The 17,232-nt window shown below is 40.7% G+C and overlaps 1 protein-coding gene across 1 annotated transcript in view; it reads right to left on the reverse strand.

Annotated features, from left to right (window-relative positions):
* Nucleotides 1–6,552: 6,552 nt before the first annotated feature.
* Nucleotides 6,553–17,232, reverse strand: part of BCL7A (BCL tumor suppressor 7A) — a 12,204-nt gene continuing 1,524 nt past the window's right edge. Inside the window, exons 2-6 of the mRNA XM_006015262.3 lie at nt 15,862–15,943; nt 12,686–12,782; nt 10,659–10,826; nt 9,524–9,645; nt 6,553–8,395 (exon numbers count right to left, since the gene is read on the reverse strand). Coding sequence (XP_006015324.1) covers nt 8,324–8,395; nt 9,524–9,645; nt 10,659–10,826; nt 12,686–12,782; nt 15,862–15,943 — 541 coding nt within the window. The 3' untranslated portion in view covers nt 6,553–8,323. The remainder of the gene's footprint in view (nt 8,396–9,523; nt 9,646–10,658; nt 10,827–12,685; nt 12,783–15,861; nt 15,944–17,232) is intronic.

Raw genomic sequence — 17,232 nt, forward strand, 5'->3', positions numbered from 1 at the left:
CCGCCCCCGGCAGGAAGGAGGGGGGGGGGATGATGATGACGTCTTGTGCATCGGACCGGCACGAGTTTAGCCATCAAAAGTCCTTTTTCATTGCGAATGAAAGGACAACAAAAATCATCTAGTAGTAGAGCTGATCTCGTTCATCAGACCAACAGGATTTGGGCCATAAAAAATTATTTCATGGTAAATGAAATATCTATCTATCTACACACACACACACGCGCACACACACACACACACACACACTTTTTTTTGGCAAATCTTGATATCATCTCTACTGCAAGATTATTACCCAAAATGTGCAATGAAAGAATTTTTTATGGCAAAAATCTTGGTCTAATGAAAGATAGCTCTACTACAAGATTTTTGTCCTAAATTTGCAATTAAATAATTTTGGGGGGCAAAAATCTTCTTGGTCTAATGAAAGAGATCACCTCTTCTACAAGATTTTGGCCAAAAAATTGCAAATTAAAGACATTGGTTGGCCAAAATCTTGTAGGAGAGGTATCTTTTATTAAGACCAACAGAATTTTGGCCAACCAGTGTCTTTAATTTGCAATTATTTTGGCCAAAATCTTGTTGATGTAATCAAATATATCACCTCTACTACCAGATTTTTGCCAACTTTAAATTTTCAATTATTTTGGCCAAAATCTTACAGTAGAGGTGACAACTTTTATTGGACCTGCAAGATTTTGGCCAAAAAAATTTCTTTCACTGAAAGTTAACAAAAAAAATCTTGTAGTAGAGATGAGGTCTTTTATTGGACGAACAAGATTTTGGCCAACCAATTTCTTTCATTGCAAATTTTTGGCAAAAATCTTGTAGTAGAGGCAAAGTCATTTATTAGATCAACAAGATTTTGGCCAGAATAAATGCGAATTAAGGACAGTTTTTGGCCAAAATTTTGTAGGAGAGATGCGATCTTTTATTGGACCAACTAGATTTTTGCTAACAAATTTCTTTAATTTGCAATTATTTTGGCAAAAATCTTGTAGTAAAGATGATATCAACAAGATTTTTGCCAAAAAAAAAACTTTACTTTGCAATTAAAGAATTTTTTTTGGCAAAAGTCTTGTTGGTTTAATAAACGATATCACCTCTGCTACAAGATTTTCTCCTTTCATTTGCAATTAAAGTATTTTTTATGGCACAAATCTTGTTGGTGTAATAAAAGATGTCATCTCTACTAGGAGTCCTGCAAGCCAGAAGGGAAATCCAGAGCGCCTGAGCGAGGGACTCACGTCCGAGGGATGGAGACTGGAGACTGGCCAGTCACCTCACTGGGGTCACCGCACCCCAGTTGTCTTCCTGCCTAGTGCAAGTTTAATCAGGTTGCTTGAAACATTTTAGTCTTTTCTATATATGGAGCGCTAATAGTTTTCTGTACACATGGCACAAAGATGCCTCCCCCGCTAGGCCAACGTCTTCAGGAGCCACTATGAAGACGACTATTTATAAAACTGTGCCATCAGACCTGCACTACCTAGATGACATTTTCCTCTGCTGAACGTCGGGACTCATCAAGTGATATTCAACAACTACCCTCCTTTGCTCGAATTCTCTCTGGCATACGCCTACACACCACAATCTGCACCCTACAAACCACTATGTACAGAAAACTCATGGCCCACCACAGCATCCACAAAACCAGCAACAACCCCAGGCACACCAAGAATACTCATCTATAGTCAGTCTCCCTGGGGACCACCTCGTCTGCTCCAACTTGTGACACACAATTCACCCGCCTGAAAAATGTTGTTCCCAGGCGAGGATGTGCCAGCAGAGAAACAGGTTGCATTTTGGAGCAAGCCACACAAATACACCACCTATTGCAATGCAAAAAGAAGCTGTTACACGCTGGAACTCATAAGGAGGATTATGAAACAATTACAGCCCCCATCAAAAAAAAGATCAGACCGTGAGGGAAATGCTCCCAAAGCCTGCACTCCTGGCCTTTGAGCAACCCCAAAACTTGGCCCAACTCAGCAGCAGCAGCAAAACTGTCCCTCCTGTCAACAGATTTCAAATGGGACACGGCCCAGCCTTAGCAGTAAATGCAAAGCCTGTCAATACATCTCCACTGCCCTGACAATTGGCACCCCACAAAAAGACTCCATCAGAGTGCATGGGTCCTACATACGTATGTCCCAGAATGCGGCACTCACGCAGCATACCAGGTGTCCTTGTGGAAAGCATGTGGTGAAACCAGGCAGGAAAGAGGAATGACCAAGAAGGAACCCTTACAGAAAGAGACACAGGAATACCAGAAGGAGCACATTTGTCGCAGAACAACCATTCCTTCTCTGACCTCTCCTCCTTTTGCTCAAAGGGAATTTACAAAACACCTGCAGAAGACAGGCCCAAGAACAGAAATTAATAACCCTACTAGATAGACAGTGGCTTCATGGCTCATTACAACCCAACAGATAACATTAGGAATCTCCATGCACTTCGTAGGAAATATCTCCCTTCCCCTCTTGAATGCTCTAGCTCTGCCACTCAGCAGATTGCCTGGTCCACTGCACTGATTTTGTGCGTCCTGTCCCTCCAAGCAGTCTGTCTGCATTTGCATGTGGGCTTCCTTTGATGTGTGCTCAGCCTGTGTCTGCCTCTTTCTTAAACCCGAAGAAGGGCACTTGATGCTCAAAAGCTTGTCCAACTGCTCTCCCAACTATACTGTTCCAATTAAAGTGATCCCTAAAAGTCCTTGCATCCCATAGGTTTTGAAGGTCACCTTCAGAACAGAGCAGTTTCCCCTCTTGTATTTGGTCTACGTCAACATGTTATAGATGAAACCAAGCGAGGATGCAAAGGAAAGACTTTTTGCGGGTGCGGCATTTTCCGTTTCTTTGTGTGGAGCTTCTGTTTGGACCTGCCCAACCTAAACGCTGCACTTCAAGGATGAGTGCTCTCGAATAGGGCGTTCCAGGAGAGATTGCGGTAATTGCAAAGGCCACAGCAGAGAGAGAGAGATTGATGGCCTTGCTTTTGCATATGCCTTTTGTTAATTCTTTTAGCAGCTGCAGTGCTAATGAAACGTTTCAGCCCATCGTTATCTGTTGATACCTCCTAACAGAGACTGGACTGCTATCACAGGCGGGAGAGCTGTTTATTTAATTCAATCACATTTGAAATGTGCAGAGAAGCAAGACCAAAGGCAGCTTGCTCACCTGCCTCTTTTTTGGACTAAGCACATTTGAATTTAACACACTACTAAGGAATTGGGCCTCACAGTAGAGGTGATATCTTTTATTAAACCAACTAGAAAAAATTTTTTTTTTGCAAAAATCTAGTTGGTCTAATAAAAGACATCACCTCTACCGCAAGTTCTGATTCCTTTCGTTTCTAGATCAATACGGCTACAACCCAGATACCTGACAACTACTAAGCATTTACACAGTATGCTGCAAATTAGGAACTCTTCTGCTCAAACTGACCCATGGGAAGGCAAATATCCCCACTCTATAGAGAAGAGAGGTAAGGTGAATCGTCTACAGCTACCCAGGTTCTGGGACAGAGCCAGGATTAGAAGTCTAGAGGATTTCATTCAAAACCGTGCTTCTGCAGCCGGCAGAATAACTTGATCCTGCTCGGGTCTCCTTTCAAACCAGTCCTTACACTTGGAAAAGCTTCCCTTTCTGTACAGGCAAGCAAGCACCCTCTTTTCAGGAAAAATCTCCTTCTTGGCACCCTCCTTTCTGGGGCAATCCACTAAGGCTTTGAACAATGTGCTAACATGAAACCCGGTCTGCATGACTTTGAGACTCAACTTGTCAGGCCATCCAGTCTGTAACATGCACTCAAATGCAGGACCCTTGGGACAAGGATAATATGACCAGATTTTCAACAGAAACATACCTTTAAGTAACTTGCATATTTCATGACTAAGAGAACACTGTAAAAGTATTTGCAGACATCACCACAGCTGGCTTCTGACTCAGTAGACACATTTCTAAGCAAAGGGTTTTCTTCTTGTAATGGCATCTAAAATGAGCGTACCCTGAAAAGCTAAATATTATTAGTTAACACTTGCTTTGAGAAAAGAGTAACTTGGATATTATAAATACCCCCATCAAATTTCCCGTTCACTGTTCATCACGTTTGGCATCTGCTTCCATTGAATCAAGTGTGGTCCTAGTAAACTCAAAGCAAGTTCTACTGAGTCCTAAGTGCCTGGAAGAAATATCTGGTGGTGCGAAAACCCAGATTAAACAAAATGAGAACTGAGATGCTTTATAGGCACATGGACACAAGAGGAGAGATGAGGTCTGTGCCCTCTGCATATACTGCAGAGCAAACCAACAGGGATCAAGGAAACGCGCAGAACCTCACTAGTCTACAATCCCTTGACATAAACTGCACGGATGATTTCCTTACATCCTAGCAAAGAATCACTAAAAAGATGCTGCTACAATGACGTTTGTTTTTGTAAAAAAAAAAAATAAATAAAATAACCAAAATGATGAGCTGTAGTGTAAGCAGCATTTGGCATTTTGCACGCCCAGAACAGAGGGATGTAGCAATCTTACTATTTTACTGGATTTGTATACTCACTGGTTTGCTCATTCCAGACATTCTCCAAGGCACTCATGCAGGGAAGCAAGGTCCTGCTATAAGGATATTAGCACACTTCAGTCCGTTGAGAGACAGGAAGGTCATACTGTCTTAACGCATTGTCAAATGAGACCATAGAACGCACATTTTAAAAACTATTCAGAAACTGAATTATTTATTTTAAAAATTTAAAACAGACAAACTGAGAATTGCTTAAAATTAAAATTCCTTGATAAAATTATTCACGCAGCATTCATGTTGTGATTTTTTTTTTATTTATTTCTGAAATGAAACCATTGTACATTGTACAAACCATAGCTACTGATGGAATAAATAAGTGAAAAAAATTATACTGCTGTACAACACACACACACATAAATCATAAGATGGAAAACGATTAGGTATTGAAGAAAACAAAAATTCTTTACACCTTCTAACAGGCCCTTAGATATAAAGAACATTCCAAAACATGACAATGTTTATGTATGAAGATAGCCACCCAAAACCAATCTCTTATACTGCCTTGTTGATTTTTTTTGTTGTTTTGTAAGTGCCAGCACTTTTTGGAATGTTTAACAACTACTTTCCCAAGCATAAAAATTCCAAGGAATAGAATAGTTCTGCTATAAAATGTTTGGCTGAGTAAATCTCGTATTTGGAAGGCCTTCCCAAGTGTTCCACAACCTCAGCTAATTTACTTGCTTCTAGTTTCTTTTGTTTTTGTAACTGAAGCTCCAACATTCAGCATTGTAGCAAGGAAGCACTTCATGATATTTGCACTATTTCTAGAACGTGAGCTGTATGAGAACTTTCAGTCACCTTGAAGTAAATTACAACTCCCCTTCTGCTCCACATCACAATGGTTTCAATTCACCCTTTTACAGTGAGTTCATAAAACAAATTTCAGGTAGAGATGGTCCAAGCCAACAAGCTGGATTTAGATCTGGTTCCAACCCTAAACAGGGCTTGGATCCTATGTTCCGGTTTGGTCCCATCTGTACTTTCTGGCATTAAAATGTGTTTACTCACATCCATTGGCCCATATGTGTTATTAGGCACTTCAAAGAAAGACTAACAACAGTCTTATACTCTATTTTGGATTTCTTCACACCAGGTAATGTCAAAGTCTCTAAGAAAGAGACTGACATTAACAGGTTTAAGGAACCCAAATCTATCTGCTTGTTCAATTGTCTGTTGTCACTAGAATCTGATTAAAAAAAAGTTCTGAATGTATTTTGTATAAGCTGTAAATAAAAAAGTTACTATTTTAGAAATAAAGCCACTAGCAAAATGGTTACGCTGCTTTGTTTTCCAAGCCACAGAACAATGGACACGGTTCTGAGCAGAAGCCACAGGAGAAAAACGGAATTTTATAGTTAACCTGTTGGTGTCAGTAATGCCAATAAATGTTTCTACCTAATGAAAAATTTGAGGTATTTTAGTGCTATTTATATATTTTTTCTTCCTAAAGTACAGGAATCAGTTTTTAAACCAAAAATAAAACAAAACAAAACAAACAAAACAACCCCAACCTATTTAGTCCCTTGGAAACTTATAGAAAAATCAAAAGCATGAACAATCTGAAGATAGCAATTAGTAAACATGACTACTTGTCAAAGGTGGCATCAGATTCATGTCGTTTTAGTATTAAAAATTAAAATGAGTGAATCAAAGTGTTCTTAAAAGTTTGAATTTCTTTAAATTTACCCATTTAATATATCAAATAGAAATTTTCTCACAAAATATTAATTAATTCTGAGTGTAATATACATACAAACTGATAGCCGTTGACCAGTTATCATCCACATTTTTAAGCATACACACAATTCAAGAGAGATACTTCTTCCATTTCATTATGTATATTGTGCAAACATAACTTTTGGCTCCTTATTTCCTTATTTTCAGAATGCTAATGAACTTTATGATCTGACCAGAGAATTAAAAAACGTATTAGGGAGCACACTGCTTTCATGAATGATTTGCAACCAAATTTTATTTAGTTAAGATCCAAAAAGTTTATTTCAACATAAAGGAAAAAATCCCAAACTTAGCGTAGCAAGTTATTTGGAGCTGAATCCCGCAAACATCTTATAGAAGGTCAGCATTGGCTCCCCACTTTTCCCGCCCCATGCTGTGTTTCATAATTAAAGTGGTAATTGCAAATGCAATGCAGTAGTCAAAGCTCAAGCCATTTTCACCATTGGAGAATTCAGAAATAAATAAGATTACAAAGAGCTAAGTATGAAAATGTATCGACTGGAAGCAATTTTATCATTAAAAAATATCTACAGTTCTTAGCTTACAAACTATACGCAACCGTTTTCATAGATGTGGGATCTTGATTTGAATTACCAGGTCCATCTCCTGCACCGAGCAAAAGAAGATTAAGGACCCAACCCAGCAACACTTATTTCTCATGTGAATATTCCTTACTCACACAAGTAATTCCTACTGCCGTTGCTGGGTGCCGAGACGACTCGGCACCGCTATGGAAGTACTAAGTCTACTGCGAGAGCAGGTGTTCAGGACCTGATCCTTGTCGATGCTCTGCACCTCTAAATGCTGTTGACTCGAAGGGAGTTGCACATGCTCAGCACCTCTCATTCAAGTCTAGAATGAGCAGACTTCAACATAATTGAAAAGGAAGGAACTTTCCTACCAACGTAGTTCATGGAAACAAGACTTATTTACAAAGACTTGGTGAAAATTAAAAAAAAAACAACACACCCCAATACAGTATAGATTGGAACATATCAGTAAACATCTTATCAAAGAACAGTACAATGAAATCCAGTTCAGTGAAAACCTGATAATCAAAATAAACCATTTCAAATACATTTGCTATTTATCAGTCCCTTTGATCCTTTATTTATAGTGGAACCCTTCTGTAAAATGTACACTGTACCCAGTACAGAGATCTGGACCTAATATTTAACCTACTTGAATCGTTTCGTTATCTATGTAGATCCGGCCTATAAATGGTAAATAAATTGTTAACTTCTGCTGAAGTCAAGTGTTTAAAAGACCAGATTTACAATTTGTGAATGCTGTGCATTCAATAAAAGGTCTCCACTGTAGCTGCAGAAAAATAAAATATCAAGCTTCTTTGTCTCCTTGGACTCCAAGTGTGAAAATGGCTTCCTAATCTCTCTCATCTCCTTTTGTTAATTTTTAAGCACCAGGGATTGAAAATTAAAAAAAAGAAAAGAAAAGAAAAGAAAGAAAGAAAAAACCAAACCAAAAAAAAACAAACAAAACTTACTACATGGCATTATACAAACATAGGTCACTTTGCAAAGGAGACAGTTGCAAAACAACTTTAAAAGTTAGCACTGTTTTCAGAACACAAGGCACAAAACAAAAGCAGACATCACGCCAGAACAATGAACTTCACATGAAAGCTAATACCTGACCTGTACCATCCTTAAATATCTTACATTGTTAAATAGAGAAATGAAAAAAAAAAATACAGCAGCAACATAATTGTAATTCTGACTTTAGAAACAGTGCGTAGACCCCTCCTGAGTTGTTTACTCCAACCATTTCAGAGACAGTAACTTAAAAGTTCTCAATGTTTGTTTCACAGGAGAAAAGTTTTCAGTGTCTGAGAAGTTAAACCTTTGTTAGGTTTTCTTGGATTTTTGCTTGGTAACTTGAAAAGTTAGGAGTTCTGTCCTCATCCAAGAGAAGATGCTTAAGTAAGGTTGTTCTATAATTAAGCCCACTGATGTACCTTACATAAAAACTGACCAGGAAAATCTATAGTCTAAATCTCTTCAACATTTTGTTGGGAAGCCTCTACTTTCATCTTTTTAGAAGGTGGCACTCCTTCAGAGTCCTTAACAGGGGGGAAAAAGAAAGAATTCATGTTATCATTGAACTGAATGTTAGGTCCTGTAGACATCAGATAAAAAACTTATGAGCAAATACTCAAAAAGCATTTTAGGATGCAAGTGACGTAACCAAATGAACACGCTTCCAGGAATCACCCTTTTAACCAACAATTTGCTTACGCTTTTTCCTTGTTAACACAGGGCAAATTTCAGGTTGCAGTCGCAAAGCCACTGTATGCTACGCTAAAAACAACAGCATTTACAAGCAGTCATGCTCTTGCTTCCTTTAGCTGCACACTCACCCATGGCCCACACCGCGCTCATGGAAGTTGTTCCTGCTCATAGTAATGCAATCTGCAAAGGACAATGCACGTGGGGTTTGGAGTGGGCATGTGTGCAGTAACAACTGAACCAACTACCACCAGCATCTCAGAGAGGATGCGAAAGGGACAACGTCTGAGCAGCCCCATTTCCCCCCATGCCCATGGCTTTGTAGGTATGTACATATACATGGTTCAAGCCACATTTGACCCTTTGAGTTTCTTAACATTGCACCTTTCCAGACGCGCTCAGTGTTCTGCTTTATAATGGACATATATGTGCCCAAAGCATCCTTAAAAGAGACATGATTCAATAGGTTAGGTCCAAAATGTACATCAGTAAAAATCTTGATTTAGATTTTAGCATTTCACTAAACAAGGAACTGCCCCCACCCCAACATCGGATCCAGACTACACGACTCTTTGTAGGCCAGATCCAAACCCACCTGAAGCAGCAGGGTGGACAGCATCAGGAAACCACAGGGGTTAACACAGCTGCCTCTGCCCCATTGCTGGACATCCCCGAACAGGCTCCACATCCCAGATTTCAGCAGCAGGTCTCACCTTCAAATTCCAAGCCCCTGTAGGAGCCCCGCAGGCTGGATGACATAGCTGTTGGCAAGATCCAGCCCCCAGAGTGTATCTTGGACACCCCTGGCCTACATGTATTATTAGGAACACAGTGAAGGAAATGAAGGTAAATGCACAGCTCATTTCCTGACCGTTTTCCTTTGGTTCCTCATGTTTAGAAAAAGGTTGACTGAATTTGGAAGAAAAAAATTCTAACATTCCTTTGTACTTAAATACAATTACCTGAGAGTTTTTAGATGCCTCTGATGTTATATCATTTTCTCCAGAGGTCTGAATGTCTGCTTTCTCTGAACTATTCATGGAATTATCCATTGAAGACTGTGAATTCTGCTCATCAGAGGTATCTGCAAGAGTAGACTTGTTTAAAAAATGAAATCAACTTGAAATAAGAACTTCTAAACCATTTTACATTCCAACACTAAACACAAACAGAAGTTTCATCCAAGCGTAATCACTGGTAATCACATACCCAATGACACGAACCATCACTGGGGATCAAATTCATTAGCTCCAGCACCACAAGAACAGCTTCTGCCACTGAGCTAAGGAACTCATTTTGCCAGCGGCCTGGGGAGCAGCATAGTTACTTGGATCACCCGCCAGGGGGAGTCCCAATCAACATTGTGACCACAGACAGGACCTGAATTCCCAATGTTTAAAAACAAATAGGAAAGAAGTTAAAAAAGATATTTCAGACCTTTCTATGCATCATAAGGCAGCAAAAAAAAAAAACAGGTCCAATGTTTTTATTTGGAAGTCACCTTTAAGCTTTTTTAAGTCATTCTAAATCAATGTGAAACTAAAATATGGAGTCATTTCTGAAATGAGGCTTTGTCCTATCTCACAGAAATATTCCTCCCTCTATTTTGGATCCTCAGGGCCCAACACATCTACCTGCAGGCAGGATTTAGGTCTGACCCAGTCACCCCTAAGGTCAGTGACAAAATTCCTGTTGCCTTCCAGAGGAGCAAGAGCACGCAAAATTGCTAATTATTTCAGTGAGACTTCATGTATGAAAGCAAAATCCGTGCGAAGGACTGTGCTCCAATTCATGCAATGTTAATGAAACGGAGTTTAAAAAACGCAAGCCAACTGGAAATGTTTATGGATAAGTTAAACTGCTAATCCCAGGCGGACTGCTGCAACTCATCACGGCTGACTTCTCACAACGTATTTATTGTTTTGTTGGTGCTGGAGAAAGACAGTTGCGTTTCATGTGACATGCCAGTCAGTCTATTCCACTTCATTTAAGCGTCTTTCTTATGAAAAATTTTGAACTGAAATAATCACTTAAACTGGTGATCGGAATTGGAAAAGCCGTAGGCGCGCGCAGAGACAGGCATCTGCATGTTATTACCTTCTGAACCAGGCTGCTCCTTTGCATCTGTCTGAATTTCATCAGACTTTACTTCAGTGCCATCTGCTTGTGTTGCTGAGTTCTGCTCTGGTGCTGGACTGGAGTTACTACTGTTCTCCTGTTTTATTGGAGAAGCATCAGCTATTGAACTCTGGTTGCTATTGTCATCTGGAAGAAAATTCTGCCTTGATGAAAAGTGAATACAAAAGGACATTTTGGCTTTTCTTGCATTTAGTTTTTCAGGCATTACTGAATAGTCAAGATAGATCTTAATCCCACGTGCCTTGCACACCTGAGACTCTTAGCAAGACATTAGAGGGAATTTTGGGCCGGGCCCATGTTCACTGAGGCACATAATCAAGTGGGACTTTTTACACTTAAGACCCCAGAATCCTTGCTGATGGTCTCTGCCATACACCCTGCAGCATAACTCTAGTGTACGTCTCTGCAGATATGGCGACCAAGGCAGGTACAGTAATTAGAAGTGTTCCAACAGACAACAGTCTTGCATTTACTGTATATGCCTCTGAGCAGAAGCCAAAACTCTATATTATGAGCCAGAACAGTAATGCAACAGGAAGATACCAGAAGTGCAAATAGCTAAAGCAAGAGCTCTGCATCCAAAGAAGGGCACACCTCTGGTCCAGCTCAACTGTGAGTTTTTCCAGCCAGGGTAAAACATACACATAAAAAAAACCTCGCAGCATGGTAGACAACGCAGGTTGCTTTCGTTAAACTGTCTGCATTTCTTTGTGGGAAACTGAACATTTTCTTTTTTCTGTTATTTAATTTTATCACGCGAAAGTTTTCCAGGGGCAGATATTTCAGGAGCCTAATTGGGTTTTTTTTCCTTTTTGTTGGGATGGGGAATGCATACTTTTGCCCTGATTCACACCACACCAGTGAGAATCAGAATCAACTCCATTAAACTAATGGAGTTAAAAACATAGAAATGACACAAGTGATATGAGAAAGTAGATTATCTGAAAACATAGCTTCCTCTTTTTTCATAACATTAAGCCAATATGCTCATGTCAAAATACAAATTATGCTGTAAAGGAACTCACATCCTTCAAGGAATTTTACTTACAAAGATTCCTAGGAACTTAAAATGTTGCTGAAATTTCAAATGCTGGAAAGAAACCGTCCAGTGTTATCACCATTCATGTCGCAGCTCAGTTAGGAATTTTGTTTGACATGACCTACTGTACACATCAAACTAAAGATAATCAACCATAAAGGCTTGCAGCCATGTCTTTCGCACTTCTATAATCTTCCATCCAAAATATTTCAGTGCCTTAAAATCCTAAATTAAGAATCATGGCATTTCTCTCGTGCTTCTTACGATAGTCCCCATAGCAGTATAGACCACCACAATTAAGGCCATAAACGAGCTTCCATTCCAGCCCTCTGCTATCATGTTCTGATGCCTTACAGATGACTGATTTTGAGGGTGAATTTGCATGTTTAGTCTCTGTTGGTTTTTCATGCAGAATTCTTTCAGCTAATTTTGAGCCTATTAAACACCTTTTTCAGTCTGGGAGGGAGGTGTGGTGGGGTAAAGGGGAAGTGGGGAAGAGAGATGGCGATAGAGAAATGCATTTCTCTCTTGCATGGGTTACTACAGTCTGCAGTTATTTACATCCGATGGCTCCAAAATCAAGTTATTACGGTGTGAAATGTGGAATGGGGTCTTTCATTAAGCCACTAGCTGTGAACTTTTTAAGGACAGACACTTTGCAGGCACATGCAGCTAGTTTAAGTTACCAAACATGCTCAAAAGAAATCACTAATTTTCTTTGCTAAAGCCAGGGGTGTTTGCACTTAAAATTAGTGCTGTAGCACTACCACACTGAATTTGCATTTTGTCCCTTCCCCTTTTTATTGTATTATTTGGCTCCACACACAACAGACAATGACATCTATTCTGAATTCCTGCTTGAGCAAATCATGCCCACAGTTACAATGAGCAATACAAAAATGGTCCTTCACCATGAGGTAGCTGAGTCTGATGCTCTCCTACTCACCATGCATGTCCATCATCCCTGGAGAGGAACTATTCTCTGGAGTTGTCACTTCAGATCCACATTTTTCATCTTTGCCTTTTTTCTTATTCTTATTTTTCTGAAAAAGCAAAGACATCCCCTAAAGATTAGAGTTACAAATGAGATTAATCCACATTTATTGTAGGACTTTCAAGCTTGGCATTTTAGTCTTGTGTCTCACGCTCACAACTTTCAAGTGGAAAATAAACCCAAGTCAAGAATTGTCAATACCAACGATGCTGCTGTTACAAGATCAGAGAAACAGCTCTCCAGGTGGTTCTCGACCTGGCGTCTACTCACGAGGAATTCTTCCATGCATCTGGACCACTAAGGTGACAGAGCCTTTGGGAAATAAGACTGCTGTCCAGTATGGCATATAGTTATTGATGGTTTGAAGACATCTAATTCAGCAAGAGTACTGCAATAGGTGCATATTTTGATTAATTATGTACCCATTATGGTGGCCTTTGTGGGCATTAGTGTTTTTATTGATTTTCCCTCCCTCTTCCAGCAGCTAAAACATTAACTGGGAAAGGGAAGACAAAGTCAAGATTTCCCATCAAGACAGGCAGGGAGGCAATGCCATTGATCTGAATAGATAGGCACTAAGAATCAGAAGGTCTTTACTTAATTTCTGACTCTGCAGCCTTGCTCACTGCGTGCTCATGGGTAAATCAACTCTCTGCCCTACCTTGGCATCCACTCTAACCTCCTTGGAAAGCCATATCATGAGGCGACAGAGGCCCAGGCTGGGCTCCCCCCTGTCCCTGTGGAAGGAGCATCTTAACCTTCTGCATGAATTCTTGAATGTGCATATAAAGGTAATTCAGAATTTCTTCTATGAAACAATGGCCCTTTGCCTCCCTCTTGCTGACCCAGGTTGTGGAGACTTCCTCCTCCTCCACATCTAATGTAGGTTCTGCATTAATAATAGAGTAGGAAAGATCAGCCAGCATGAGAGAAAGAACCACCTCACAGCAGCAAGACTGTCCTGCATGAACATATAGCACATTACACTACAGTAACAGAAGGAGCTGTAAGCATTAATACAAAGGGAAAGATGGTAGTATGCATCCAAAGCAGGGAAAAATCTGGGGCTGGAAAGGGATGCAATATTTCCAATTAAAACATGATGTAATTAATCCCCAAAGAGAAAGTGCCAGCTACACTGCTTGTGGAGAACCAATGCTTGCTGTGAGAATGAAAAGCCAGCTTCTAATGTAGGAAAAGCTAAGCCATCACCCCATTACGGTTAGGGAGCATCTTCCAAAGAGACACAAACAAGATGGCAATCAATAAAACCTGAAGGATTCAACAAGACAAATACGGGTCTTTTCCTTCTTTTAACTTGTAACAGAATAGGTGGAAAAGTTACACATAGAGGAAAGGTAAACCTTTGCATGAACTTAGCTTATTTAGCTGAACAAAAAGGCTGGAGGAGCTAGGACTTTTCTATAACTACATCAAGGGGATAAACTTCAAGGAGAGGAAAAACTATTTAACTTAACAATTTTGGCACAAGAACACACAAAAACTCACTGCGAACAAGTTTAGGCTGGTGATTGTAAGGTGGCCCCTAACCATCAGGGCTGTAAGGTTCTGGAATGGCTTTCCAGTAGGAGCAGTGGGGCAGAACACTTTAAATATGCACACTCACGTGCGCGCATTTCAGAAAGTTAGCTACAGAACTGGCTGCTCTGAATCAAGGACGCCACATTCCCAAATACTTGGGTTTTCTTTTTGGAAGGATCAAAGTGGTAACACCTGAGTGAGGAACTCCTGAATCATCTCTTCAGCATGCACAAGGGGAAGAGGCATCTATCATGATCCCTAAAATATCAGGCAACTCCCCTGGGGCCATGAAACATTGCAGCACATTAAGAAGCCCCCACATCATGTTCAAATAATCACTAGAAGAGGACTCTGACCTGCTCCTATATAGCGGGCCAAGGGCTGGTGCAAAAAAGATCCTCGAGACCAAGCAGAACATGCAAAGATTTTGGACCCTCCCCCATTCACTTTACTGTCATGTACAGATTTTTCTTCTGTCCAAAAAGACCTCCCCTTAATCAGAGAAACAACGCAGACACCCTTTAACCTTAAACTAGACTGCAATTTGCTGCAGCAGCATGACTGTGCCTACTGGGGATAAGCAGCATTTGACGTAGATGTTAGAATGACCTAGTTTCAAGGAGATGCTGACAATTACGCGTATGCCCAAAATCTAGGGATATTTGCCCAATATGTCCAAACTACCATCCAAATATTGGAACTGGTTCTATGTAGAAAGACTCTGTACAATCACAGAACCCCACTGACTTAGCAGCTATTAATGCAGAATGAACTGCAGAACTGGGGCCTTAGGCACCCTGGAACCACGTCAAACTCCATTCCAGGTTTCCATTACAGAAGTGTACTATGCAGGACATTTGGGAAAATACACCGCTAGCGTCCTCTTGGTTGCAAGCTTAGATGTAAGAAAGGGGACCCAGAATGCCCCAGCAATTGCAGCGCTCAGGTCCGAAATATATTTAACAAACCCCCCGCAACTGCAGCACAACGATCACTGTCTGTGTCACAAATAGTCCAATTAGCACAAACACTTATTAAGGAGTTAAAAATGACCATGGTCATCTACTGGTTGTATTTTTTCCACAAAGAAATTCATGAGAGGTTATTTCTCACATATGTAGTTCAGTTTGAAGGCACTTTTAAATATAAGAGACACTACAGAAATGCTTATCTTCAGCCAGTGAAGTTTTCAGGTCAGCTGAAGCCATGGAAAAAGAAAGACTTGCTTTAATAACAATGCATCCTAAATAAAGGACAGAGCTGGGCCTGGGAGCTGGACTTTGAATAACATGGATCCAGGCCCGAGACTTCTTCTGAAAGATCCATCAAAGGACCTTTGCGTGCAGTGTCCCCAGAAATTACACACTAAAGAGCACGGCCTGTGTGCTGATCCAGGGAGAAGAGAGCCACCTACTGAATCACCAACAGCACTTTCTGCAGCAGCCTAGGTTTCTCAAGATCTTCCATTCAAGTGCTACCAACCTGGCCAACCCAGCCATAGCTTGCAAGATCTGGGGAGGGCTAGGGCATTTCCTCAAAACCCCAACTAAACACAAGATACCTGTAGGATGTGCAGCGATACTTACATCATCAACTTTGGGCTCTGTTACTGGTACCCATTTGTAAATCCTGAGGGATGTGTCACCAACTGTCACCCACTTCTTCTCCCTACAAAATTACAATGCAGGAGAAGTTAAAATTAAAATCTTTATATTCAGAATAAAAAAAACCTACCACTGTATGCTCTCAAGGATATAAATAAGCTATCACTCCAGTAAGATACTATTACACCACCTTGAACACGTATATACAATTATTCACATTTAAAAAAACAAAACCAAAAGATTGCAACCTGCAAACAAACTCCTTCACAATTCTGAGGGCTCTTACTGGTCTGGCTGAGGGACTGCAGTAGCAGTAATGAGGCCTGGGCAAGAGATATGGTTATGCAGACTTCTACCGAAGTTACAACAGTTACAGCTGTCATTTAACATTGCATGCAGCGGCAGAGGTGTTCAGACCTGGGCTACTCTCAAGAGCTGTGTTTACTGATACTGGAAATCTGCATGCACTGTGACCAGATGACTTTTTTTTTGGAGAGAACCTCGTAACGATTTTGGTGTTCACTCAATACAGACAGCAAATACTTTTTAAATGAAGGACTACTAAGAAGCACCACGCACTGCCATGCAGAAGGCTAGAAACGGATGCGTCAGGTCCTGGCTCCCTGGACCAGCAGGGCCTGAGCACGCTCCGGAAGAGGGGACAGCACTCCCTGCGGCACCTGTGCAGACCCTGCCACCCAGTCACAGCGAGACTGGCGACTTGTGAAGAAAATCTGGCCAGAGGGCACCGCCGCTGCGGGACGCCAGGCAGCTACAAAATGGGGAGGATGCCAAGAACTGGGAGTTCAGGAACCAAACTCCTGGAGAACAAGAAGGCTAAAGGAAGGTCCATACCACCAGAGAAACTTCACCTAGTCTCTGGCGATCAGGTTTCCCAAGGCACAGTGGATCGCTATTGGTTTGTAGATTCAAAATACATTTCTGCAAACAGATCCATTACAAACCAATAGAAATACGATTGATTATACAGGAACAATTGGAATTAATTTAAGATTCCAAAACATATGCTGCTTTGAGTTATGTTTTGCCTTTTCTTTTTTTTTTAAAGCAAAGATATGCATGACAGCTGGATGCCGAACCTATCATTTAAGTATATTTTAAAACTGTTCACTGCAGGAAGGAAGAGGCTGAATGATCCTTGTCCAGTGCATTTGTGATCTATTCAGAGAGGCTTGTGATCACATTTGAGCGCCACTGACACCCTCCTGATTGCCTGCATTTTGGCCACTAACAACGTCAACTTTGATCTCTGTCTTCCTTTAAGGGATACTCTACTGTGCTTAGAAAAGGAACTAGCTATGGCACTCTGGTAACAAGTTTGAGCTTTCCCTA

The sequence above is a fragment of the Alligator sinensis genome, unplaced genomic scaffold (genome assembly GCF_000455745.1).
Source record: "Alligator sinensis unplaced genomic scaffold, ASM45574v1 scaffold628_2, whole genome shotgun sequence".
Lineage (NCBI taxonomy): Eukaryota > Metazoa > Chordata > Crocodylia > Alligatoridae > Alligator > Alligator sinensis.